This window comes from Chinchilla lanigera, unplaced genomic scaffold (assembly GCF_000276665.1).
Source record: "Chinchilla lanigera isolate Chin_1 unplaced genomic scaffold, ChiLan1.0 scaffold00152, whole genome shotgun sequence".
NCBI lineage: Eukaryota > Metazoa > Chordata > Mammalia > Rodentia > Chinchillidae > Chinchilla > Chinchilla lanigera.
This window is the reverse complement of record NW_004955553.1, coordinates 2,393,490-2,419,286: the sequence shown is the minus strand read 5'-3', so window position 1 is coordinate 2,419,286 and position 25,797 is coordinate 2,393,490. Positions and strand designations below refer to the sequence as shown.

Genomic DNA, 25,797 nt, shown 5'->3' with positions numbered 1-25,797 from the left:
TCCTCTCCTTGTGCCTGCCCAGCTTCCTCAGGCTCACTTGCTAGCAAAAAAAAAAAGCAACCAACCCTCCCTTTGTGCATATGCATCAATAAAAAGCACTCATTTAGGTAGGCCTGGTGGTGCACATCTGAAATCCTAAAATTCTGGGAGGCTGTGGTCACAAGTTCAAGGCCAGCCTGGGAAATGTAGTGACTTAGCAAGGCCTTGTCTCAAAATTTTAAAAGGCCCTGGGTTCAATCCCCAGTTCTGAAAAAAAAAAAAAGTTCACCTCACATTCTCAGTACAAGGATGCTTTCTTCAAAATAAAATAAGCAAATACTGATATCAGCTGATACTTTAACCCTTAGAACATAAGACTATGTTCAGTGGGCCCATCCCTTACTTTTGTACTGTAAATTTGTACTTTAGTGTAATAGTAGTTGGGTGTGTGTCTCTGTATCTTTCCCTGAGGGATACAGAAGGAATCTATGTGTTTACCCACTTGATATGACAAACAGGATGGAGTGTGCACATGTGCAAAAGTGTTAAAATGGGATTTGAATCTACCTTTATGCGCCATCTAACTGGTTTCACACATGTTTAACCAAGCATCACAGAGGGTCCAATAGACCCACACCACTCCAGGATTTGTTAAAAACAAAAAAGGATTCTTTTGATTTTTTGGGTAGAAGTAGTCCAGTTTAGTACAATGGCACATGAAAGGCCAGATTTTCAAGTTTTGGAGATTAAAAGTGAATCATCAGTCTGGGGATGTAGCTCAGTGGCACAGTGCCTGCCTGGCAAACAGCAGACACTGAGTTCGATTCCTGGTACCAAAAAAAAAAGTGAATCATCCAATTACTCATACATGCATGAAGATGATCCATTATGCTAAAATACATGCTTTTATAACATAAGAGTCGTGTGGGTGTATGATGATGATGATGATTTTGACGTTGGCCCTGTGAGCCGAAGTTCCTGTGACAGTGAAATGGAGCAAAAATTGACTGACATAAACACGGGGAATGCAGAACTCCTTGATTCAGATGAAGAAAAAAAAAAAAAAACAGCCATGTGAGTACATATTTGACTAGTCAAAATGTGAAATGGCCACGCAACCAAATGGAACAATCCAATGCTAGAACTAGGTCTGAAAATATAGTGAAGGTCTTGGTAGGTGTGAAATGCATTGGACAGAATGGCAGCACTGCCATTCAATGTTAGAAATTGTTATAGATAAAATTCTATGAGATGATGTGAATACACACAGGCTGAAATGCAAGTAAAATGTTCTGTATGCACTAATAGCCATATTAAAAATGTATTTATTATAACACCTCACTAGCTGTGCTGAAAGCATTCATATGTCTGCTATACTTAGCACAGATTTCTCATGGTGATTGCAGGAATATAAAAGACTTATGGAAAAGCAATGGGTCAAAATATGGCATAAAAATTTATGCCCTTGTAGATGTGAAGACTTATTATTCTTCCATTGTAGACATTTATCCTCAGCCTTCAGGTCCTTATTCTTATAGTAATAAACTGAATGATGTTTTTTTGTTTGGTTGGTTGGTTTTTTGTTTTGTTTTGTTTTGTTTTGTTTTCCCAATACCAGGAATCGAACTCACAACCTTGCGCCTGCCAAGCAGGCGCTGTGCCACTGAGCTAAATCCCCAGCCCTGATGTGTTTTTCTGTTGTTGTTTTTTTTTTTTTTTTTTGGTTGAACGATGTTGTGAATAGACTTGTTGCTCCCATCTCCCAAACTAGCTGGAATGTGACGTTCGACAATTTCCAGTTGATGTTACATTTGCTAACAGAGCACAAGTTGACCAGCAAAGGAACTGTATGCAGGAACAAAGCAGAAATTCCAAGTGATATGTTAAAATCTCAAAACAGAGACAATCTTTGAATTTCAGAAAGATATAACATTGGCTTCATATATGCCAAAGAAAAGCAAACTGGTACTGCTGATCTCAACATTTCACCATGATGGAAATACTGATAGGGAATCTTGACAAAATAGAAGCCTGAGACAGAAACTTTCAACAACAAACCCAAACGTGGAGTAGATGTTGTTGATGAGTTATGCAGCAACTATGATGTCATTGAAACACAAAGCATTGGCTAATGGTTGTGTTTTTCTGGATCCTAAACATGTGTGGCATATTTTGATAGTTTACAAAGAAAATAACAAGTGCAAACTATCACGGAGAAATTTTCTTAGAGGACTGGGGCTGGAGCTCATAAGAGACCATTTACAGCAGTGGGAAAACCAGATGTTTCTTCCCAGGAAACTATGCAAAATATATATACATATATATTTATATATATATATATTATGGAGTACATTGGTGAACTGACAGGCAAACAGGCAGGTGAAGCATCACGAAGACCTACTGCAACAGCAAAACAAAAAAGATGGCACTGTGCCCTACAAGAAGATAGAGGAGGGGCTGGGGATATAGCTCAACAGCACAAGCACCTGCCTGGCAAGCGCAAGGTCCTAAGTTTGACTCCCAGTACAAAAAAAAAAAACAAAAAAAACATACATACTATCAGTATAAGCAATACTTATGTATGGAACATGCAGTTGTCATGTGTACAGACTCCCTTCGGTGTGACAATTGAAGCAGAGCTTATTTCTGTGGTAGAGTTCTATTGGTGTTTTCATTGTAGTTCATATAGGAATTTATTTTTGATGTTATCTTTTAGGTTTTGTAAGCAAGTACACAGCTGATGTGAAAATGTTTATTCTAAACACGCTATATTAAGAATTCAGTAATTTATCTTGATATTTTATGTTCCTGTTAACTACACACTGTCTAATATAATAAGAACCTCCTGACAAAACAGCAAGACCACTGAAGATGTCAAGTACGTCCTACAAAAAGGCCAGGAAAGCAAAAGACACATGCTGTCACTGTAAGGAATGCGTATGTATGCTGTTGTCATGTGTGCAGACTGCCTTAGGTGTGATAATTCAGGACTTTTTTTCATACAGTGCCATTGGTATTTTTATTGTAGTTCCTATAGGAAATTATTTTTGATGTCCTTTTTAAAACTTTGTACACCAAAAGCCAGTTGATGTTGAAAATTCTGATATTTTATACATTCAATAAATATTAAAAATGCAGTACTTTATTTTTGTGGGGTTTTTTTTCTTTTAGGTACTCATTGTTTAATAAAACTAATAATTAACTCTAAAATTATTAAAATTAATAATTCATCAATAGAAACATTCTAAAGAATAAACATGGTCTGATAGACCCACATTTATGCACCTTGATGACAAAAATAGTCTTATGCTCCACAGGCTACAGCAAAGAGTACTTAGGCAAAGCTTGTCATTAGTGAGCATGGAAGGAGATCTATTTAAAGAGGCTTCATGGTTTAAAAGAAGAAACAAGTTGTATTATGTACATGTGGCAGCTCCCAAAGATGACTGCAAAATGCATATACTGCAAACCTGTACTTAAAAAAAAAAAGTGCTTTCATGTTTTCAACTTTTTTTTTTTGAAAGAGGTCTTGCTATGTTGCCCAGGCTGGTCTCAAACTCCTGGGCTCAAACACTCCTCCTGCCTTCATCTCCTGAGTAGCTGGGACTATAGATGTGGACCACTGTGCCTACTTGTTTTTAAATTCTTGTTCAATCTGATCAGCCAGACCATTGTGGTAGCTATAAAGCACCTGTGGGCCCTGAACGCTGGCTCTACCATAGTCTTCAGATTCACGGTGCCTGCTTTATCACCAGTATCTTCAGTTCTTGGTCTCTTGGCCGGAAAGTTCATGTCACTTGTCTGTTTGTGTTTGTTAGTTTACTCACTGGATAAAATGAGCTGTCCACCCCTTTAAATTCAGTCAAACGCCACATGTCTCTACATGCTGGGGCCAGGGGTTATCCAGCTCTCTGGGTAGACACGTCAGACTCAGGATGGTTCACACTTGCCCCTCAGTCTCAAAGGCAGAAGGTGCACTTATGTCCAGGCACAAATAAGCAGTCTGCCCCACTTCGAATACTTAAAAAAGCTAATTCTGGGCACCACCCTGGCCATGGGGACAGACATAGAGGAAGGTAAGGCCTTACTATGACTTTCTATTTATATGCACAATTCCTGCACGGGTGAAAAATTAAAATTCCTTGGACCAGTCCAGTGAAGAGGTAATAAGGTGTTTATTAAAAACTCTGTTTCACCCAGAGGCAATTAAAATTTATAATTTAAAACCCAGCCCACTACAAAAATGGGGAGGAGGAGGGGATAAAAACTGTGCAACATTGACAAAGGACTGAGACAGACCAGGCCCAGGAGGCGCAGCCCCAGCGCAGGTCTGTCCTCTCCGGAGTCTGGAGGCTGGAGACTGGGTGCAGCAGCAGAGGGCGGCCCTGGACTCCCAGCCACTGGCCTGACCGAGTGCGTGGGCCTCTCCAGCTGGGGCAAGCCCGGAGGAAGGGCCCTCAGTAGTGTGTGTGGATGCCTGTCCTGCTCACTTCGCTACGTGAGGTCAAAAGGAGACAGCAACTCAGGACCGTCCTGTGTAGGATGGAACACCTCAGTCACCCACCCTGAGCCCAGACACGGTCTGGGACACGTGGGGCATGTGTCAGGGCTGGGGTGGGCCCCAAGGCCTGTAGGGCCCTGGGGAAGAGGGTGCTAGGGCTCTACCGCCTGCCCTCCCAGGGAAACCAGCCCGCCCCAGCTGTGCCCACAGTCCTACCTCCCCCATTGCTGAGGTTGCATCCCACGGCCACCTGGTGAGAACGCCAGTTGCTATAGCTCCTGGGTTGCAAAGACAGGGAGTCACCGTCTACAAGGACGCTCACTCTCTGTGCTCTCCAGACCCCCGTCAGCCCCTGAGTGACTTACCCTCGGTCCCCCTCCAGTGTGCTCTGGATCTCCTTCAGGACTCCTGCGGGCAGAAGAGGCCCAGTGAGGCGAGCAGGGACCAGGCCAGCCACCAGCCCTTCTCTCCCTTTTACCCGTGGGCACTGCGCAGCCTGTCTCCTGTCTCTGGGTTCTACCCTGGCCTTGTAAGCCCCACCTTCCCCAAGGAACATCCCTCCCCACCCTGATGCCAGCCTCCTCAACACCCTCCCAACTCACGCTCGTCACTGAGCAGCGCATGCTCCATCACAGGGCCAGGCTTCTTCTCTGGAAGGCAGAGGCCAGGTCAGCCGGGCCCTCAGCTATGCAGAATGTTTCTCCTCCCAACCCAAACTGTCCCCGCTCACCCAGGACCCCTTCCCTCCCTTCCAAGTGTGGCCCCGGTGTGCCCCAAGCAGTGGCCCCAGGAGGCCTGTCTTACCCTCTCCGTCACTCTGGCTCCCTGAGTTCCTGTGGGAGAAGAGATGGTGAGAGTCTGGAGAGTGAGGCAAGTCAAGTGTCCAGGCCCATCCCGAGCAGGGAGTCAGGGGTGCCCTCAAGTCTGCCAAGGACTCATGGGTATGTGCGGGGTGGAGCCTGACGTCACAGGGGGGCGGGCCTCGGCCAGCCAGCAGCAGCACTCAGGGTGTGTCACCAAGGGCAGAGGAGGGAGAGGCTGTGGAAAGGCCTGCGGTGCTCTGCCTACCTGGTTCTGCCCACAGCATTCTCAGGGCCCATGCTGTTGCCATTGCTCGGGCGACTGTGGTTCCTGGTTTTGGCTGAATCCACCAGACACCGTGGCTCTACCAGCCATTTGGTGGAAAGAGAAAATCGCTCGAACTCTGAGGGTGAAATCAGGTAGAAACCTGGGGGCAGAGGAGAAGCCCAGCAGGTAAGGCTATGGCTGGGGAGAGGGCTTCTCTCCTAGGGGAATTAAAGATACAGCTCCCACCCCAAAGCCAGCCAGCCTGCCAGTGGCTGCCATGTGTGGAGCCCCTCACCCATCCGGACCTGCTCACAACAGGCCCAAGCATAAGCCTGCATACCTTGGCCATATTTGGTGAAGACACAGGAAGCAATGCCACTGACATCTTCCTGGCGAATGCAGCTGTACCGAACCTGGGGCTTCAGCAGGGGCAGCGAGACCACCTGAATGTCGCCCAGGTTGGTGAGAACCGCCAGGTGGTGCTCCCCATAGTCTTCGGCCCGACAGCTGCCGAAGTGGGCCACACCGACCCGCCGCACCCGTGAGCCCTCCAGAGCCGTCAGCTTCAGCTTCAGCTTGGCACTCACCTTGGGAAGTGTGAACACCTGGGGGCACAGGGTGGCCAGTGATGCCATGGCCAGACAGTGGTTCTTTTGCCTGCTGTTACCATCACTTCCGCCAGGCCCCTGCCCGCTGGAGCCCTGCTGGGTCTCAGTGCCCCTCAGCTCTCGGATGCTCAGACACTGCACTGGGGCTGGGAGGACTTGAGGCCACCAACTTCCATGTTTGGATATTCTGTCCCTGCTACAAACTCAGGTCCTGCCTCAGTGTTCCTCCCTCCAAGCCAGGGGCTCAGGGACCCAACACAAAACTACTCCACTTCCTCCTTGTGCCTCTGTAGCCCTTCGGACACCAAGTCTCAGCCATCATCCTTTGTGCCCAGGGGCCAAACTCAGCGAGTATCCCCGAAACCCTGCTACCATCCATGTGACACCTTGAATTGCTCCTCTGACACCACAAGCAGCTGGTGGTTTCCCTGCATGTCTGGGCTCTTCGACAGGTCATGGGCCACTTCCAGGGGCTCAGGAAGGGGTATGCTGTGTCCATCAAGCACCAGGATGCCCACCACAGGTGCTCTGTGCATCAGCTGGATCTCCTTGGCTACAGAAAAGCAGGAGGGTGGCTGTGGCAGGTGGTCTGGCTGAGACACCAGCCTGCTTCAGCCTAGACAGATCCAGCGCCCTCTACTCACCCAGTCCAGCACTTACCCTGCTCTGCCCACACCAGCTCATCCATTCTCCGTTCAGCAGGGGGCACACGCAAGGAGAAGGCATAGACGGTGCCCCCATTGGTACCAGCCCACAGAGAGGGGCAGTGGCGGGAACCTGCCAAGAGGCAGAGGTGTGGCTATTGCACCCCTTGGCTCTGAGAGCCAAGGGGCTGGGCAATCTGGGTTCCCATTCCAACCTTGCCATGCCAAAGTCAAGTCAACAAACCCCTGTAAGCCTCAGTTTCTGCCCCTGTGAAGTGGACATGCTGTGGGCCCTGACTACTTTCTGGGGAGGGTGGGTAAACTCTCTGACAGCTACACAGGGTCCCACAAACAAATGATTCTCAATCTAGGACAGCTCAGTACTAGCTTCCATACAGCAATGGACACACCCACCTGACAGGGGAGAAATGGCCAGGGAAAGGACACTTCTACATGTCCATCAGGTACCGTGTCATCCCCAACCCTCACGGCCACTCTAGGAGGAAGACATCGTTCCCCCATTTCACAGAGGGGAAGCTGAGGCCCAACAAGATAAGGTGATGTGTCCAAGGCCATGTGTCCAGACAGTGGCAGAGCCTGGATATGAAACCAGACTGGAGAAGGGCAGAGCCAGGCAGGTGGGGGCTCTGATCTGCCCCCTGCTCACACGGGCCAAACCCTCTTAGAATTCTGGGACACCAGCAGCTCCTACATGCCCTCATGCCAGGAATGCCACATGCCAGAGGTGTCCATTATGTCCCAAATCTCAGACTGGCCACTCACTGTCCCTCAGGTAGGTATCGGCGAAGTAGAGTGTCCGGACAAAGCCCGTGAAGGAGTCCTCAGCTGAGCGGGCTTCAATCTTGCGCTGTACGGGCGCCAGCTCAATGTTCTGCAGGCCTGTCCGCTCTGCCTTGGTGCCTGCTGCCTGCATCTGCAGTGAGTTGAGTTGGGCTGGGCCTAAGGGTAGGTAGGTTCAGGCCACCCCTTCCCAAGGGTACTACTGGCTGGTTCAGTGCCCATCCTTCCAGGGAAGGCTGACCTGGGTCCAAGGGGGCCATGTCCAAGTGGAAAGTGCCTGATTGGAAGACTGCCTGCCCTCCCACAGAAAGCAGCAGAAAAATAAGAAAATCATTTTTCTTCCAGCATTTCCCAGGGACTTACCTCTAAGGTAAATATTACAACCATTATCTTTTGCACTTAGGTAATTGGAGACAAAAGGCAGTGATATATCAAAGGTTACACAGAGGGTAGTGCAATAGTCAGAGCCTATACTTGTAGGCCAGTGAGCCCAGGGACAGAGTTGTATGGTCCCGGCGGGGGCTGCCCTAGGCCTGGCCTGGGCTCAACGCAGCCTTGGGCCTCACCTCTCCTGGAGCACCGGCTGGCCGGCGTTTCCGGTTAGACACTCTGCTGCGGCGCATCCGGCGGAAGGACTGACGCAGGGACTTCTTGAGGGACTTCACACGGGACAGCGGACCCTCTAAGGCTAGCTGGTCACTGGGGTGCAGTGTGCACCTGGAGGGATAGCAGGCTGTTAGTGCTGCCAGTGCTGAGGGGCCTCACAAGGCCCCAACCTCACACCCTAGCCCCAATCATCTTGCTCACTTAACAAAGACCTGCCGCCTCTGCTGGTGATCAAAGAGCCCAAAGCCATGGCTGGTGCCAAAGGCCACAAGCCTCCACTCAGAGTGCAGAGCCAAGGAGGTGACCACAGCCGGGGGCTGGCACTGCACCAACACGAAGGGCTGGAAGCCAGGCTCAAAGCGCACAGGCCCTGAGCGGGCAGTGAGGCGCTCATGCCCCTTCCAGCGGTAACCCTCTTGGTCCTGCAGCAGGTCGACCTCTACCTGCTGCACAGCGTGCTCTGCCGCCTCGTCATTCAGCTCCAGCACCAGCACCTGGGGGTTGTGGGAGAATCAGGGAAGTCAGGCAATCCCCGGCACCAGGGGACAACAAAAGACCTGGGGCCCAGTCCAAGGCCCAGAGCCCAAGCAGGGAATTTGTTCTCATTTCTGGAGGACAAAGAACCATCTTAGGGCCGCCCTCTCCTGGAACCAAGTGGCCTCCATCCATGGGGAAGAGCAGAGTGACAGAATGTGCTCGGGGTTATACTTCCAGCAGGTGCTCAGGGACTGGTTCCTGTCCCTGCTGTCCCCAGTCCTGAGAAGGAAGCTCCTGGGCCCGGATGCTACCCCAAATCACCTAACCACTGTCCTCCCCAGCCTGCTACCTGTCCTGCTGTGCCTGCCACAGCCAGGTAGCCACTGTACTTGCACAGGAAGATCTTCTGGATGCCCAGCCGGGGATCATCACTGTAGGGGTCAAAGGAGCCCACCTGAAGAGGGAGAGGGGCCCTGTGAGTGGTCCTGAGCCAGCTCCAGCCGGTCCACACCCCACACCCTACCCCCCACCCGTTCCCTGGCCTCACCTTGCGCAGGGGGGGCCACTCCTCCTCGCCCTGGGCGTTGAGGCTCTCACTGGCGTCCGTGTCAGTGAGGAACACGTGCACCGTGCTGAGTCTGTACAGCAGCCGCAAGCACACACCAGAGGCATCCCAGAACCGTACCGTCCCGTCCTCATGCCTGTGGGCACAGCCCATCTACCCCCATCAGAGCAGCGCCAGCTGGGTACCCAGGGCACTGACACACACACCTCGGGGCTCTGCTCCCACCCCCACGTCCATCCGGGATGAGGAAGAAGAGCATCAAAGTCACCTACCCTGTAAGCAGCAGGTCCCTCTGGGGTGGGGGTGGGGCTAGGCTGGTGCCACCATCAATGGGCCACTTCTGGAGAAAAGGACAGAAAGTGTGGGAGAGCCTGGCTTCAAGGTGGACTGGGGCTAGGGCTAGCACTGGGGCTGGACCTACCATGGTGGAGAAGTGTGCATTCTGCCGGCTGCCTGCAGCGATGATGCGCTCCCACAGCTTCAGGGGGATGTTGGACACGTGGTGGGAGCAGGTGATGGCCGAGCAGTGCAGGGAGGCCAGGTAGGGTGGCTGGACTGAGGGCCAGCCTACTGTCTTCAGGTCAATCACCACTAGTTCCTCCTCAGCCAGCACCACCAGGGCGTAGGGGTCATCGAAAGCTAGGGCACAGGCCAAGGCTCAGGCCCAGGAGGAGGCAGTTTGCCCTAGTCCAGCCCTGCAGAATCAGAGCTCCAGGGTGGGAGCCTGGCAATCGGCCCACTCAGAAAACCCATTCTTGGCTGCTTAAGCAGAATTCTCCACCTGGACCCTGGGCTCCACCCAGGGCTTAAAGGCAGAGTCCTGGGCTGGGGATACAGCTCAGTGGCATAAGTGCCTGCCTGGCTAGCACAAGGTCCTGAGTTCAATTTCCGGTACCAAAAAAAAAAAAGGCAGTCCTTACCAGGAAATGGCCACCCATGTCTGCCTGACCCTCTTCCCTCGCTCCTATTCTCTGTGCCCAGCCCTGGCCGGGATGTGCCTACTGGTGGTATCCCTGCAGGCAACAGCAAGCAGGGTCCTCAGCGCCCCACCCAAGGGGCATTGTGTTCCCACCACACGCAATTGCCTGGCTCAGGCCTGGCCACGGTCAGCATCAACAGAGATAAGCTGGAACCTGGCTTCCAGGGCCCTTTTCTGCAGACCAGGCCACCTCACAAGCCCCACCTAGCCCGGTGCCCAGGCCTTCAACCACTCCCCAGAGAAGAGACCCAGCTGACACTTCTGTACGTTCCCAAAGCCACAGCAGGCTGCACGCCCCTCACACACAGGCATGTTCTGCTCCTAGCGCATGCAGGCTCTGTCCAGCACAAGAGCTTGAACCAAAAGCCCACTACATCCCCAGCCTGATTGACTGAGACAGGTTCTTGCTAAGTTGAGCTGCCCAGGCTAGGCTCAAAACTGTCATCCTCCTGCATCAGCCTTCCTAGCGGGGCTGGAATTAGAGGTGTGTGTACCACGCCCACTTCCTCTCCCTCTTGAATCCTCTCCATCAGGCTTTTGTCCTCAGGAGTAAGCACTCCTCTAGGTCACCCACAGTCCTGCTGCTGCACGTGTGCCTCCATCTGCCTGGGCCTCACACAGCCCACGGTGTCCCCTTTGCAGCACTTCTCGCCCCACCTCTGTCAGGTCTCCTGCCTCCCTGCCCGCTGCTCAGTTTCCCCTGTCAGCCCCCATCAACCTCCGCGCCTGCACGGCTTCAAAGTGTATTGGGGCTGGGTTACTTCAAGGGTGCTCTTCTGTGCTGTCTCCTTTACTGCTGGGCAGCCTCATCCAGGCCCAAGGCCTTTCAGCTACCTGGATGACTCCAAATCTCTCCTTTGAACCCAGGCTCACAATCCCAGGTATCCACTCAGTACCTCAAGCTCAGTCCCCACCCACCTGAACGCCTTCTGCTAGCTTCCTGAAGCTCTAGCCAAATACCTCAGCCATTCTTGGTTCCCCTCTCTTCCGTCCAGGAACTTCTACCCAGAAAAGGAGTCAACAAAGGACCACATCTGGCCCACTGTCTGTTTTCATCCTAAGGTTGCAGTGGGACAAAGATGAGCCCATGTGTTGACATACTGCCTGTGGCTGCCTTGCCTCTATAATTTGCACTTTGTCACGGTGGGAAAAACATCTGCTATCCAGCCTGCCTTTACCGATCTACCTACCACCAGTCAAGGCTGAAGGTCAGAAAGAATGATCCAAACCCAGCCACTTCTTACAGACCCATGCTTCCGTTCCAGCCTAAGCCACACCACTTCCCGCCTGGCTCTTGGGGGCTCTCTTCTCCACCACTGTGCAAGACTCCCCTCTCCCCCGTGGCAGGGATCCTCTTTATTTAGATCCTCTTTATTTTTTGAGATAGACTCCAACTGGATGGTTTTAGGCTGGCCTTGAATTCAAGGGAACCTTCCTGCTTCAGCCTCCTGAGTGCTGGGATCTAGGCATGCACCACCACGCCTGGTTTAGACCCTCTTTAGACAGAGGCCAGGGGCTGGGGATTTAGCTCAGCAGCAAAGCACCTGCCTGGCAAGCACAAGGTCATGAGTTCGGTTCCCGGTACCAGAGAAAAACCAAAAAAAAAAACAATAGACAGAGGCCAGACCATGGCACGTCTACTATACCTCCATGGAACTATATGGTCTGGAGTGCCTGGTATCATTTCCATGGTCACTCTGCCCTCCATCCCTCCCTCTGCTCACAGCTCTCTTGCCAAGCGCTCTTTCAATGAATAGTCTCTGCACTGGTCCCTTATGGGGCCATCCCTGCCCTCTCAGTTAATTACAGATCTAAGGGGCTTGATGACCTCCTTGTCTAAATCAGCACTGTCCCCTGGCCCCACTTTAGTCTCCTCACCTGGCCTTACTTTTTTCTTGCCTCTGACACTATCTGTCAAACTGTTCACTCTATCTCTCTGCAGTTGAGTAAGTCTCACCAGAGCAGGGGCTTTGTCTGCTCCAGGGCAGGACCTGGCATGTAGTAGTTACTTACTACGCAGGAAAGCCCGCTCAGCCCCGATGGAAGGTGGGAGAACAACATAGGAAACTCTGGGTGCCCACACCTTGCCTAAGGGGAGCATCCCTCATTACACACCTGTATCCTGACCTGCTGGAACTATGAGAGTTGAGGACACAAAACAGGATCACAAGAGGGTGGCCTGCCACAGCAAATGCCATTGGTTTTATTTATATTTACAATTTTAATACTGGGGATTAAACCTAGAGCCTTTACACTGAGCTACATCCCAGACTTTTTTTTTTGAGCCAGAGTTTTGCTAAATTGTGGAATCACTCAGGCGGGGCCTGAGCTTTTAATTCTCCTGCCTCAGCCTCCCAGAATGCTGGGGTCACAGGCATCCACCACCATGCCTGCCTCCGTTTATTGTTTTTTGCTTTTTTTCCCCCAGTGAGTTTTTCTCCTGCCTCTTCCACCCACTCAGCACAGGGAACCCAGGCTCTGTGCCCACCATGCTCTAACTGGTTAGAAGAAGGCAGCACTGTAGCCCTGCTTTCAACATCCAGAGTACAAGGAGGAAAGGCAGGCTGAGAAAAAAGGGAACACACAGCTAGTCAGTGGTGCACATCTGTATTCCCAGCACTCCGAGAGAAGCTGAGGCAGGAGAATTAAAAGTTTGAGTCCTGCCTGGGCAACTGAAGTGAGACTCTGTCACAAAGTAAAAAAATAAAAAGGGATGGGAATGTATGAATGAATTCCCAGTACTGCAAATAATAAAATGAAATGAAAAAAAAATAAAATAAAATAAATCAAAACAAAACAAAACAAAATAAAAAGCAGATTTGCCCAGGAAGTCTCAGACCAAGCTGTCCTGAGCAGCCCTGCCTCCTGCCTCTGGTTGTCGTGGCCTAGGCAGGCCAGAGACATTTTCAGAGAATCACTCTTCCCAGATGCCTCTTCCCTGGCTTAACAGACCTTGCTGGTCTTGCCTGTCACCCACATGGTCACCCTAGCCAGAAGGTGGCTTCATCTTGTCTACACCAGGACTCTCTTGCCTGCGTTACGTGGGTGACACCCACACAGCGCACACTGATGGGCCCCACTAGGCTGAGATCCTCAAAGACAGCTTGGGGCAGACAGGAGAAGCAGCCTGGCAGGATGAAGCTCTGGATGGTGAGGGGGAAGAGATGGGGGTGACTGGTGCCACTGGCCTTGGTGGCACTAAGAACCTGGGACAGAGCTGCACGTCTGTAATCCTAGTACTCTAGAAGGCTGAGGCAGGAGGACTGCAAGTTCAAGTCTAGCTAAGTTCAAGTAACATAGCAAGAACTTGAACCAAAATAAAATAAATAAAAGAGGGCTGGGGATGTAGCTCAGTGTGAAGGCCCTGTTCCTGGGCATTAAAAAAAAAAGAACCCCTAGTACTGGAAAAAAAAGAGAGAAAAGGAAGGAAGAAAGCAAGCAAGGAAGGAAGGAGGAAAGGCACTGTGAGGTCCAGGGACCCAGAGTAGCAAGTTCGGAAAAGCTTACACAGGGGCCTCCTCTATTTCTGCACCCACCCAGCACCCCTCACCTCCCACGCCCACTGTGCACACCCACTCCCAAGGCTCCCTACCTGCCGCAGGGTCCGCCTCAGCGAGGACAGTGAAATCGATGACACGCGAAGTGAAGTCGAAGGCTGTCTGCTGACTGTTGTGGACCACGGAGATGCAGTGACGGTCCCCGTAGCTGGCCCGTGGCATGCCACCCTGGAAGATGGTGAAGGGCAACCTGCAGGCACAGGAGTGGGGTGGGCAGGGGCTCCACACAACCTGAACAGCCACTGGCTGGGATGGCAGCTGGACTTCCTGGAGCACAGGGCAGTGGCCAGACTTTGTGGCAAGGCCTTGGGTCTGGGCCTCCTAGCACTGGAAAGGAAGCCAGTGACTGGACCCCACCACCTCTTCCTGACCGCAGCAGCCCAGGAGAATTTGCGGGGAGGGGCACATCCACCCTGGGGTCCTGAGTCCCTACGGCCATTTCTGCTTTGACATCAGGCCTCCCTGCATGATTCTGTTGAAAGAAATACGACTGCAGCTAAAATACTGTGAAACCCACTGATTGGCAGGGGAGGAAAGAGTGGAAAGAGATTTTGAGGAACTGAACTGCTGAGACGTCTGCCCTTCTCTCCCTTCCTGGATCTAAGACCCTGTTGAAAGCATTTACGAGGCACAGTCTCCCTGAGCAGAGGCCTGAGAGGTCTCTCTAACCCTCCCTGGAAGCTCTGCAAAGAGCGGGGGACACAGCACCAGTACCTACCCCTGTTTGGTGGTTAGCCAGAAGATTTTGGTAATAGCTTTGCAAGGAAATGGACCTTAAAAAAAAAACAAAAACAAAAGTGAGCTTGAATGCTGCCCTCACTCCTAGCTATACATCAGTTCCTATGGGCACAGCTCCTTCACAGCCAGAAAACCTGCTGTGGCATTTCAGACTAAGCCCTGGCCCTCTCTCGGCCCAGTTCGGCTGCTATGAGCTGGTCATTCCGAAGGCCCGCCTCTGGGGGGAGGGTGGGCTGGGCCCCCAGGCAGGTGAAGTACTGACCATAAGGCATGGAGCTGCGCAGGGGCTCTGGTTGCTGGGTGTCATGGGACACGGGCCACTGGCAATGACTGCCATCGGAGTGGCAGGTGACAATCAGGCGGCCATCCCGCTGCCAGCTGACATTCTCCAATTGCTTCAGAAAAGAGGGAGGAAAGAACATCAGCCTGGGCAGCGCTTCCAGCACTTGCACCCCTGCGTTGCAGCACAAGCTCTCATACCCTAAGAGGGGCCTGGCAGAGCCACCATCAGCCACCACCTACCTGGTTGCTGAGGAAATGGCACAGCACACGGCTGCCCTGCAGGTCCCAGATGATGACCAGGCCCCGACTGTAGCCAATCAGGATCTGGTTGGGGTCTTGAGGGTGCTCCTGTACAGCCTCTACCATCTCAAACACTCGCCGCTGGCGGGCCTCCTCAGGCAGCCTGGGGACAGGAGAGGCGTGAGCCCAGGCCACCATCCCCTGGGGGCATGGCCATGGCAGGGCACAGCAGCACATGGCACTCAACGTGCCAGACTGGAAAGGTGGCAAGTAGAACAGGACAGTGGTACATAAAAATCCCCAAGATGAGCCAGGCATGCAGGTGCATGCCTATAATCCCAGCACTCGGGAAGCTGAGGCAGGAAGATCACTGTGAGTTTGAGGCCAGCCTGCGCTACAAAGTAAATTCAAGGTCAACCTGAACTACATAGTGAGACCCTGTCTCAAAGCTAAACCAAACCAAATCAACCAACCAAACAAAGAACAACAAAAACAAAACCAAGGATATAACTGCAGGGGGGGAACAATAACAAAAGGAAAGGAGAAGTCCAGAAAAGTCCCTGTGGGGAGGGAATCTGAGGGAGGTGCAAGCAGGAAGGGTATGTGGGGTCTCCTGGGGATACCTACAGTGAGGTTCACTCTATCAGAATCTGAATTATACATTCATCGTTAGTGCATTTCTGTAACCATGTGGAACTTTATAATAAAGAAATATCAAGACCCACAAAACAAACTCTGTATTACTCAGCCTGGCCCCTGAGTCTTACTTCTTCTCTGAGCCTGGAATGTTAATGTGAAGTCTGCTGGTGCTGCAACCCACAGAAAACCCTGAGACACAAGGCACAGGACCATTCAACACCATGGATGAATGAGAAACGGAAACAGCATGGAGTCTGAGGACCCTCTATGCCCCAAATCCAACTAAGCCAAATCTCTCCACCCCAGATACCAGATGCAGAAGCACTGACCTCTCTGGAGTCAGAATTAGCTTTGGCAGTGGGAATCAAAGGGGTCTGTAGCTTCTTCTGTAAAGTTTGTTTTTTTTTTTTTCCCCTTTGGTACTTTGAGACAGGGTCTTGCTACGTAGCTGAGGTTGGTTTGAACACCCAATCTTCCTGCCTCGGCTTCCCAAGTGCTTGGATTACAGGTGAGCACCACCATGCCCGGCTTATAAAGTGTTAAACTTTGAAGAGGATTTCAATCCAATGTATTGCTTATATAGCTAAAACTAAATCTCTATCTCTCTTTCTCTTTTTTTTTTTTTCCCCCGGTCTTTTTGAGACAGGGTCTCACTATGTAGTTTAGGCTGGCCTTGAGCTCACTTTGTAGTCTAGGCTGGTCTTGAACTTGCAATGATCTTCCCCTGCCTCAGCCTCCCAAGTGCTGGTATTACAGGCATGCACCACCACACCCGGCAAAACTAAATCTCTTAAATTACATAGAAGTAATGCAAGAATCATGCCATTTTGAAAAACACACAGGAACATCTGGAAGAACAGGAGACGGAAGCTATGTAGCAAGCAGGACCGTGGTGACTGTGCCTTGTTTGCATGAGACTGCACAGCCAACTCTACTCATTTTTTTCCCATTCATTTAAACACTGCAGTTAAACTGTATACACAATTTTTTTCTCTGTCTCTTGCTGTATAACACAAACTAGCCTCAAACTCATAGTGATCCTCCTATCTCAGTCTTCTGAGTGCAGGTATTACAGGTATGCACCCCCATACCCAGCTTATCTCCTATTTTTTCCCATCCAAATAGACACTGGACGTTTCCTCATGTGTTTAAATATTCTTCAAGATGTTTTGTTTTGGTTTTTGGTTTTTTGAAACAAGGTCTCACTGTGTAGTCCAGGTTGGCCTTGAACTTACTCTATAGCCTAGACTAGCCTCAAATTCAAGTCGATCCTCCTGCCTCAGTCTCCCAAGTGCTGAGATTACAGGCACGTACCACCATGCCTGGCATTCTTCAAGACATTATTAATGGGCTGGGAGGAGTGACATATGCCTGTCATCTCAGCCCTTAACAGGGCTGAGGCAGGAGGATCTGAAGTTTGAGTCCTGCCTAGGCAATTCAGCAAGACCCTGTCTCATAATTAAAAATTAAAAAATAAAAAGGGCTGGGGATATAGCTCAGTAGTAGATCACCTCCAGATTCAATTCCCAGGATGAGAAAAAAAGAAGATACTCTTAATGAGAACAAATAATATCTATATAGAGGTTAGGCAGTTACATGTTTTCCAGCCTTTTGCTGTTAACACAACTCTATAGTAACTGTCCTTACACCTGTGTCTTTATGTGCATGTTCCCCGTAGGACAAGACCTTCTCAGAGAGTGAGTCATGAGGAACCTAGGTGGGCACTGTCAGAGGGAAAGCTGAGCAAGGGCTGGATTGCTAGGGGTGTTCTCAGGCACTCAGGCCCCTCTGTGACTCAGCTCCAGCATCTAACCATAGGCAGGGTGCAGCTAAGCCCCAGTGTGGCCCATATGCGCAGGGGCAGGGTCCCCGGCCATCCTGCCCTCAGACCATGGCCATGCTGGGCACCACTTGTATCCACTGGTCATCCTGCAAGCTGCTCTGCTCTGACTTTGGGCTTGCTGCCCCTGCCCTACCCCGTCGAGTGGTACGGCACAGAGGTTTGTGCTTGGGGGACCCAGCTCTACACAGGAATGCTCCCAAGACAGCAACATCCTGGCCTGCATAGGCGAGCCCGCCTTTGTGGTCACTCAGAGATGTGGACAGCCTGGCTTGCCAGGACCCAGACCCTGGCATCCTCCCTGCCCTGCGGAACTGCAGAGCATTCCACCACTGCCACCCGAAGCCCCGTCCAGACCCAGTCTGACTCCTTACTTACTGCAGCTGCCACCATCAAGAAGCAAACCCTCAGGACTGACCTCAGCAAATCGCCATGCTAGTGACTGCCCAGGCTTTCAGCCACATGGGTCACACACAAACGAAAGCTCAGCACAGTGCCCCAGACACAGGCATTAGCAGGAGCAGGCTCACCCTTGCAGCACAGCATCTGAGCTGATGGTCCGGTCCTCCAGCACTTGGAATCTGGGCAGCTGCACCACAAACACATTGCCGCTTTCAGTGCCCAAATAGAGGAGCTCTTGCGAGGAGTGAGGCAGGATCACGGTGATCCGCGTGGCGCTGGGGGCAGCCCTGCCAATGAGGACAACTGCTCATGAGCTGGGTGCTGCCTGGGCAGGAGGGGCCCCAGGGACAGGATCCCTCACTCCTGGCTGTCCTTGCCATCCCAGAGGAGGCCCAGCCGAGGAAATGCAGGCCTTCAGTGGGGGTACAGACCATCTCAGGCTAGAACAAGTCCCCGAAATCCTTCCACACAACAGGGTATGGGCAGCGGGAAGGTGCAGTCCTGCACCCCGCGCCCTCAGTACCTGAGCACGGACTCGGTGGCTTAGAGACACACGGAGCACTGCCAAAGACGCAAGGGAACGTCCGAGGATGAGCCCACCGGAGAGCTGAGTGCCAGACAGAGGCGGGACCTCATCTTACCCTGGAGGGCCACGCAGGGTGAAGCTCTCATCCTCCTGCAGCTCTGACGCTCCGCCCTTGACCTTCAGGCTCCATAAGTGCAGACTGTTGTCATCCAGCAGGGTGACCAGCTTGCACTAGGGAGGAAATGGGGCAAGGGACAGGAATGCACTGGCTTATTACTGGGGTGGCTCAGCCCGGGACAACTGTATTAAAAAGCCCCAGGACTGAAAGTGCCCTGCTGCTCTGGCGGGCAGTGGGCCTCCAGCCAGTCCCAGGACCACCCCTCCCTCCCCACGCCACCCTTCCAGCCTCCCTCCCCAAGCCAGGCCCTCACCTGGCCAGGCAGGAAGGCGATCTGCAGCACAGCATTGTTCTCCCGGTGGAGTCCCATGAACTCAACCCCGGGGGCACCATAGCTAGGAGGAGGCTCAGGAACACATCTGAAGGCTGGACACCAGCCCTCACCACCCTGAGCAGCAGGCCTTCCGCCCTAGGTGGCCAGGAGCGCAAGTGCACAGAAGGGCTCAGCCTCCCGCAGACACAGGACACCAGCTCTGGAGCCTGGGGTGCGGAGGAGACAGCGGTGGCCCTGGCCAGGTGTGCTCAGCCAGAGAACCAACCCCCGGGAGAGTTGTCCCAGCACAGCTCCTCAGACAGTGAAGCACTCCTACAGCAGCTCTTAGGCTGCCCCCCTCAGTTCCCTCCCGTCTCCCCTTCCCCCAGTCTGAGCTGCAGCAGCCCATCAGCTAGCCCGGGGGGACCTATGAGAAGACACAGGCTACTGAGGTGGGCCCTCCCCCAGCATGACCTATGAGGCTTGGCATGTGGGACTGGTAACCAGGATATGGTTGAGATCTGGCAATGATTAACCAGCTGGGGGAAGGTTGAGCCAGCAACAGGACCTGGGCCTCTGCCCTGCTGGGTACACAGAAGCCCAGCAACCTGGGCTCTCCTGCTGCTCCCCCATCTCTGGTGACAGAGCAGCAAGACAGAACTGGGGCTTTGCTGCAGGAGGTGCTGCTGAGGGATCCAAGGTGGCCCCTAGCTCCCAACTCCGCTGGGACTCACTGTAGCTCACCTAGGGGTATAGGCCAGACAGACCTGACTCCAAGTCTCATACCCTGGCAAAAGACCAAACTAAACTGGGTATGGTAGCGCACACCTGTAATCCCAGCACTCAAGAGGCTGAAGCAGGAGGATTGCTGCAAGTTCACGGCCAGCCTGGGCTCCATAGTGAGTTCAAGCCCACCCTGAACCGCAGAGTAAGACTCTGCTCAAAAATAAAAACCAAAATAAAACCTTAAAATTAATTAGGGCTCGGAATATAGGTCAGTGGGAAGGTCCTGGGTTAAATGCTCAATACAGCAAAACAAACAAAATAAAACAACAGGTGTGTGGACCCCACACCCTGTCAGGGCAGCACTGAGGCCAGGCGACTCTCCTCTAGGAAAAGTGGCCACAAGAAATCCCTTGTTCTGCCTGCCACAGCTGGATCTGGAAACTCTCAGCTATGAGTGAGAAGGAGGCCCCTACTCCTCAGTCTCAAGCCCACCCTCTCCTCCTCAGAGAAGAGGGATAAACAGCCCCTCCAGCTATACCATCCCCAGCCTAAACGAACCATTTTCACTGCCAGAAGTCAGGTTAGTCCTGCTGTCATTCCAACAGCGTAGGCCCCCAGGACAGACAAGATGGAAAGGATACAGCTTGACAGCTCCGGAGCGCGTGCCGATGGCCAGGATGCGCAGGGAAGGGCTGTAGCCCAGGGCGCTGGGCTGGTGCGGGAAGCCATGCTCCACCGTCTGCAACGAGAGCCGCGTGGGTCAGACACATCCTGAGGACCTGTGTCCTCTCTGCTTCCCTATGGCTGAGCCCAGTGCTGGACGGACCAGCGACGGATGGAGGAGCCAGTCCACAGGAAGGCACCTCATTCTCCACTCCGCAGCCCTTTTCTGAGCCCAGCCAGGCCACACGGCCATCCCCATGAGCTCATCCTCCAGAAACTCCCTTGGGCAGCTGGGAAACTCCCCCATAGCCAAAGAGGCCCTGGGCTGCTGTGGGAGACACTGGTCCCTTAGGAAAGAAGCCTGGTGGCATTATACCGCCAGGCTGCCCCCATAGCCTGAGGGCATCTCGACGTCCGCACCTCCAGTCTGCTCTGTCCCAAAGGCCCTTGTCACCGAGTCCTAATCATCTTCCCAGAGAGGAAATTTCTGGAGCACTGCTGCAGGCACATGAATCGGTTCATTTCTTATTAAAGAAGTAGTACACACTGTACAAAGCCTGGAATGTGTAGAAAACCCAACGGGAAGTAGGTCTTGCTAACATCTTGGAGTGTATATCCTTCGAGTCTTTTCTGTGCTTGTGAATGCGTGTGTGTGCGTGTGTGTGTGTGCGTGTGTGTGTGTGTGTGTGTGTATTAATTTTTTTATTTTTAATTTTTTTGGGGGGCGGGGTTTGTTTTTCTTTCGGTACCAGGAATTGAACTCACGACCTTGCACTTGCCAGGCAGGCACTGTGCTGCTGAGCTAAATCCCCAACCCCAATTTTTTTTAAATTTGTAGTTCTGGGAATAAAACCTAGGGCCCTTCTACATGTTAAGAAAATGCTCTACCACTGAGCTACACCAGTAGCACCACCCCCCTTTTTTGATATAGGGACTTGTTAAATTGCTAAATTACCTAGGCTGGGCTGAAATTTACAATCCTCCTGCCTCAGCCTCCTGAGGAGCTGGGATTACAGCCATGCACCACCACACTGGACTTATTTATTTTTTAATTAGTGGCATTTTATTGTTTTCCCTTGGGCTTTTTATTTTTTCCCCTGTGCTGGGGATTAAACAGGGCCTCATGCACACTAGGAAAACGCTCCACCACTGAGCCACCTCAGCCTGTGTGTGTACATTTAAAAACAGAGACCGCACCACACAGACACACATCTGCAGTTCCTGTGCACCTGTAGTTTTTAACCTGTTTCCTACTCAGAGCTACCTGGTTGGTTGTTAAAAGTTCTCAAACAACTTTTAAACAGCCAGAGGTGGCACTGCCTCGGCTCACTGGGCCTCTGTTACTGAACATTTAGTCTGGTTCCATAGCCTTTGTAATTGCCAGCTACACTGACAATCTCCCCTGGATGCCTATCCTTGCCTGCAACCCTGGGTATTATATGCGGCACATGTCCCAGGGCAGGAACTTTAGGCTGAAAGGTTAAAAGGTATGAATGTAAACACCCCTGATTCAGATGGGCAAACCATCTTTGGGAAGGTTTTACCTCTTTCTTTTTTCTTCTGATAAAACTAGGATTGAATCTAAAGCCTTTGGACTGAGCTACATCTCCAATCATTTAAAAAAAATTTTTTTTTTTAAATTTTGAGATAGGGTCTCATTAAGCTGCTGAACTTCCCAAGCTGGGCTCTAATTTAGTATCCTCCTGCCTCAGCCTCTCAGACAGGCATTACAGGCAAGTGCCAGCACACCTGGCTGAGAGGTTCGGCTTCTTAATCAGCTACCCCCCACACACCCCAGGGGACAGTGATACTGCCAAACTAGGTTAGAGGAGGGCACAGCAGGGATAAGCAGTTGTTTTAGAGACTTTCTTTTCCTTTTTTCAAACGTGGAGACTGCCTTGCTGCAGTGAGGTGGCTTCTGTAGGCCTAGAGTTCTCCTTCCAGCTGTATTTAGCCATCTTGTCAGGCCTCCAAGCAGCAGAGAGATAAGCCCCTGGCGATAGCAGCCGCAATAGCTTAGGAAACTCCACAGCTGCCCGCCTCCTGCCAGCCCAGTCCAGTCCAGTGGTTCACAGGAGGAGGCCCATGCAGGGTTGAACCTGGGAGGAAAGTTCCAACAACTGCCTGTCTGGGGGACTTCTGGGCTGAATGGAATTGGGGAGGTAGGGTCAGGAATACAATCTTCCCTGCAACTGGCTGACTACCTGGGTGGGATAGCCAGGAGGGACCCATGGGGGCAAAAGCCCCCAAGGCTGCCCAGGTCCCTGTCCAGCTATGTCAAAAATGCAGAGCCTGGACAAGCCCTGGGTAGATAGCTGAGTGTCTGGAATGTAAACATTTCCCAGGAAAAGGAGGGCAAGGAATGGATCAGCTACGTGACACACGCTCCCTGGGGGCCCTGCTAGGCCTCCACCAGCCCCAGGTTATGGGAGCCCAGGAGGTTCCCCAGACAAGTACCATTTTCCCATCACCACCTGCAGCAGCAGCTCAGGGCAAAAGCCTCTGGAATTTGGAATCTGGAATCTGGGGGAACCTTGGGAACATACCCTCAGAAGCTCAGTGGTCAGTAGCAGGCCCCACACCTTGCGCTGACCAGAACAGCTACGCCAAGACAAAGCATTTGCAGTGTGGCTAGTCCCACCAAAGAGCTGGTTTTCACATTTTTCCTCATTTCAATTAATTTACATTTAAGCAGGGACGTTCCATTCAGTTACTGGACAACTTCCAAGTATGTCTAGTACAACTTGAGTTCCAAAAGAACAGGGGCTGGACTCAGGCAGACTAACCTCAAATCCCCTTTTTCGACTGTAAATCTTCTAAACTCTAAATACAGAGCGTCAGAATTGAGATGTGCTAGCAATCTAAAGTATACACATATTTCAAAGACTTTGTATTTTGTATTGCCTGTATGTCAAAACAATAATATTTTGAACTGAGTGTGTTGCGGGGGAAACCTATCATTCCCACTGCTTGGGAGGCTAAGGCAGGAGGATTGCAAGTTTGAGGCCAGCAAGGGCAACTTAAAGTGACTCTGTCTCAAAATAAAATTTAAAAAAGAACTGGGATACAGATTAGTGGAAGAGTTTGCCTAGCATGTGCCTGAGTCCCTGGTTTCAGTCCCTAGTACCCTACACACATACACACAAAGAAGTATATACTGGATTCAGACAATTTATTATTAAAGTTAATTTCAATTGTTTAAGAGATTTTATGATGCAGCTTCTAGAAAATATAAAATTATATACACGGCTTAGCTCAGGTATGGTGGTACACACCTATAATCCCAACACTCAGGAGGCTAGAATATGAGGATCACTTCCTCATATTCAAGTTCAGGGTTAGCCTGGGCTACAAAGTGAGTTTAAGACCAGCCTGAACTACGTGGCCGGACCCTGTCTCAAAAAACAAAAAAGTCTGGGTGTCATGGTGCACACCCATAATCCCAGCACACAGGAGGCTGAAGTAGGAGGATTGCCATGAATCTGAGGCCAACCTGGGCTACACAGTGAGTTCAAGGCCAACCTGAACTACATAGTGAGACCCTGTCTCCAAAAACAAAACAAAACAAAGACAAATATATATATGGCTCATATTATATTCCTATTGGACCAACATCTCAGGTCATGGGCAGGAAAGTAAAGCCAAAAAAAAAAAAAAAACAAAAAAAACAAAAAAACAAGTCTGCAGCTTTTTGTTGGGCTCTCAGGCCACACATTATCCCATCAACCCCCGGCCATTCTAACATCTCATCGAAGTCCCCCCTGCTGCAGGTCAGAAGACAGAGAGTTCGGCCCACCCTTCAATCACCCATACTGATTCTTCATTTTCTGCAGGGTCTTGGGGCCCCTGTGGCCACCCCTTCCTCCCATCCCCTCCTTCCTGCTATGGTCCGGAACAGGCACTGCGTCAGACCCACTGAGATTCCAGTCCTCTCCTGCCTCCAGACAGTCTCTGTGCTTAGCAAGTACTTCAAGCTACTTTGCACTCTGAGCTGATACCCATGCCTGCCCTGAGCAGGGATGCTCTGGAGCTGAACACCAAGAGCCTCAGGAGGGCCACCTGACAGCCCAGGAGCCTCAGCCTTCCCACCAAGTTTCTCATCTTTGGGGTTTTTGTTTGCTTGCTTTTTTCTTTTTGAGACAGGGTTTCACCATGCAGTTTAGGCTGGCTGTGAACTCACTTTTGTAGCCTAGACTAGCCTTGAACTGGCAGCAATCCTCCTGCCTCAGCCTCCCAAGTGCTGGGATTGCAGGCATGCACCGCCACACCTGGCCAAGGTTTTCACTTTTCTTTCAGATCCCTTCCAGCTCCTGAGAGACCAAGGCCCTATGAGTGTGAAATAAGGGCAATGAACTCCATAGTAACTCCTTGGATAGAGTCTGAGTGAGTGGGTTCAAATGTAAATAGTGTGGATTCCCCAGGCCAGGCATGCAAATAAGACCTACAGATTCCCCAAGAAGGTGACTAGGTGAGCAGTAGAGCGGGCATGAGTGTAAGCCAGCTGGGCAGAGAGGTCTAAAAAGCCCAGGAAGTCTTGCTGGGGCTGGGGAAAGAGGGATTTGAATTTGGAAAGAAGTGGCCCATTGTTCAAAGTGAAAGAAAGAGCTAGAAACCAACCCTAGGGCAGGCGGGTGTGTCTAAGGGAAACCAGGGAAAGGAAGGAATGCAGACTCCACCAGTCCCAGCCCTGGCCCAGAGGTCCCTGAACCTGGAACCTCAGTGCCCAGCTCACATCCTTGCTGTTCCCCGCACCCCCCGCCCCCGGCCCAGTGCTTAACTCTTTTAAGCCTCAGCACCCTCGTAAGAACCATGAGGTAGCTGGGCATGGTGGCACAAGCCTGTAATCCCAGCATTTAGGAGGCTGAGGCAGGAGGATCACCTATGGGTCAAGGCCAGCCTGGGCTACATAGTTCAAAAGCCAGCCTGAACCACATAGCGAGACCCTATCTACAAAAAAAAGAACCATGGGGTGGTGACCTTGTCTAGGGCTTAGGAACAGTTCAGGTCCCCAGCATGAGAGTACAGATGGCCACCCTCAAAAGCGGCACCTACAGGGCCTGGGGGGTGGTCTCAGCCCCAGGGCTGTCCTGCTGTGCAGTTTTCAGGGCACTGGCAAGCCTGAGGGATCCCAGAATCAGGGGCAAGGGGAGGAGGGGCTCAGTCTGGGACAGCTGGCACAGCTCCTCAGTGGCATGGAATTCCCAGACCACCCCTGGGACTGAGACCCTAGCTCATTCTAGCTCTGGATCAAAGGAGAAGCCTGTGAGAACCAGGCATCCTGCCTCTCCGGCCCTTCCCCCATCCTGCTACCTGGCTCAGGTGACCTCTGCCAAGGGACGAGAACAATGATCTCTTTTGAGGGGGGCGGGGGGGAGCACAGATTTGCAGGGTCGCCAAACTGCAACGGTAGCCGCTAGCCGGTATGGGAGAGAAAGGCGGTCTGTCTCACCTTGGCTCCAGAACTAGGGTTCAGATCCCCGGAAGGAAAGGGAGTGAGCAAGGGCTGTTTGTCAGAGACCGTGGGG

At 51.7% G+C, this 25,797-nt stretch overlaps 1 protein-coding gene across 4 annotated transcripts in view; it reads right to left on the bottom strand.

The window, feature by feature from the left end:
* Window positions 1–4,134: 4,134 nt before the first annotated feature.
* Window positions 4,135–25,797, bottom strand: part of Llgl2 (lethal giant larvae homolog 2 (Drosophila)) — a 37,513-nt gene continuing 15,850 nt past the window's right edge. For 2 of the 4 annotated variants that reach the window (XM_005412308.2, XM_013508660.1), the window contains exons 3-26: window positions 20,251–20,348; window positions 18,884–18,965; window positions 18,568–18,683; window positions 18,055–18,213; window positions 15,046–15,208; window positions 14,786–14,918; window positions 14,504–14,558; window positions 13,821–13,975; window positions 9,671–9,888; window positions 9,522–9,589; window positions 9,232–9,385; window positions 9,034–9,138; window positions 8,409–8,701; window positions 8,168–8,318; window positions 7,584–7,734; window positions 6,817–6,933; window positions 6,543–6,709; window positions 5,889–6,153; window positions 5,549–5,708; window positions 5,285–5,313; window positions 5,083–5,130; window positions 4,846–4,888; window positions 4,697–4,758; window positions 4,135–4,512 (exon numbers count right to left, since the gene is read on the bottom strand). In XM_005412308.2, coding sequence (XP_005412365.1) covers window positions 4,502–4,512; window positions 4,697–4,758; window positions 4,846–4,888; window positions 5,083–5,130; window positions 5,285–5,313; window positions 5,549–5,708; window positions 5,889–6,153; window positions 6,543–6,709; window positions 6,817–6,933; window positions 7,584–7,734; window positions 8,168–8,318; window positions 8,409–8,701; window positions 9,034–9,138; window positions 9,232–9,385; window positions 9,522–9,589; window positions 9,671–9,888; window positions 13,821–13,975; window positions 14,504–14,558; window positions 14,786–14,918; window positions 15,046–15,208; window positions 18,055–18,213; window positions 18,568–18,683; window positions 18,884–18,965; window positions 20,251–20,348 — 3,003 coding nt within the window. In that variant the 3' untranslated portion in view covers window positions 4,135–4,501. Of the gene's footprint in view, window positions 4,513–4,696; window positions 4,759–4,845; window positions 4,889–5,082; window positions 5,131–5,284; window positions 5,314–5,548; window positions 5,709–5,888; window positions 6,154–6,542; window positions 6,710–6,816; window positions 6,934–7,583; window positions 7,761–8,167; window positions 8,319–8,408; window positions 8,702–9,033; window positions 9,139–9,231; window positions 9,386–9,521; window positions 9,590–9,670; window positions 9,889–13,820; window positions 13,976–14,503; window positions 14,559–14,785; window positions 14,919–15,045; window positions 15,209–18,054; window positions 18,214–18,567; window positions 18,684–18,883; window positions 18,966–20,250; window positions 20,349–25,797 lie in introns of those variants that run through there. The other 2 variants (XM_013508661.1, XM_013508662.1) reach the window with 2 other exon arrangements.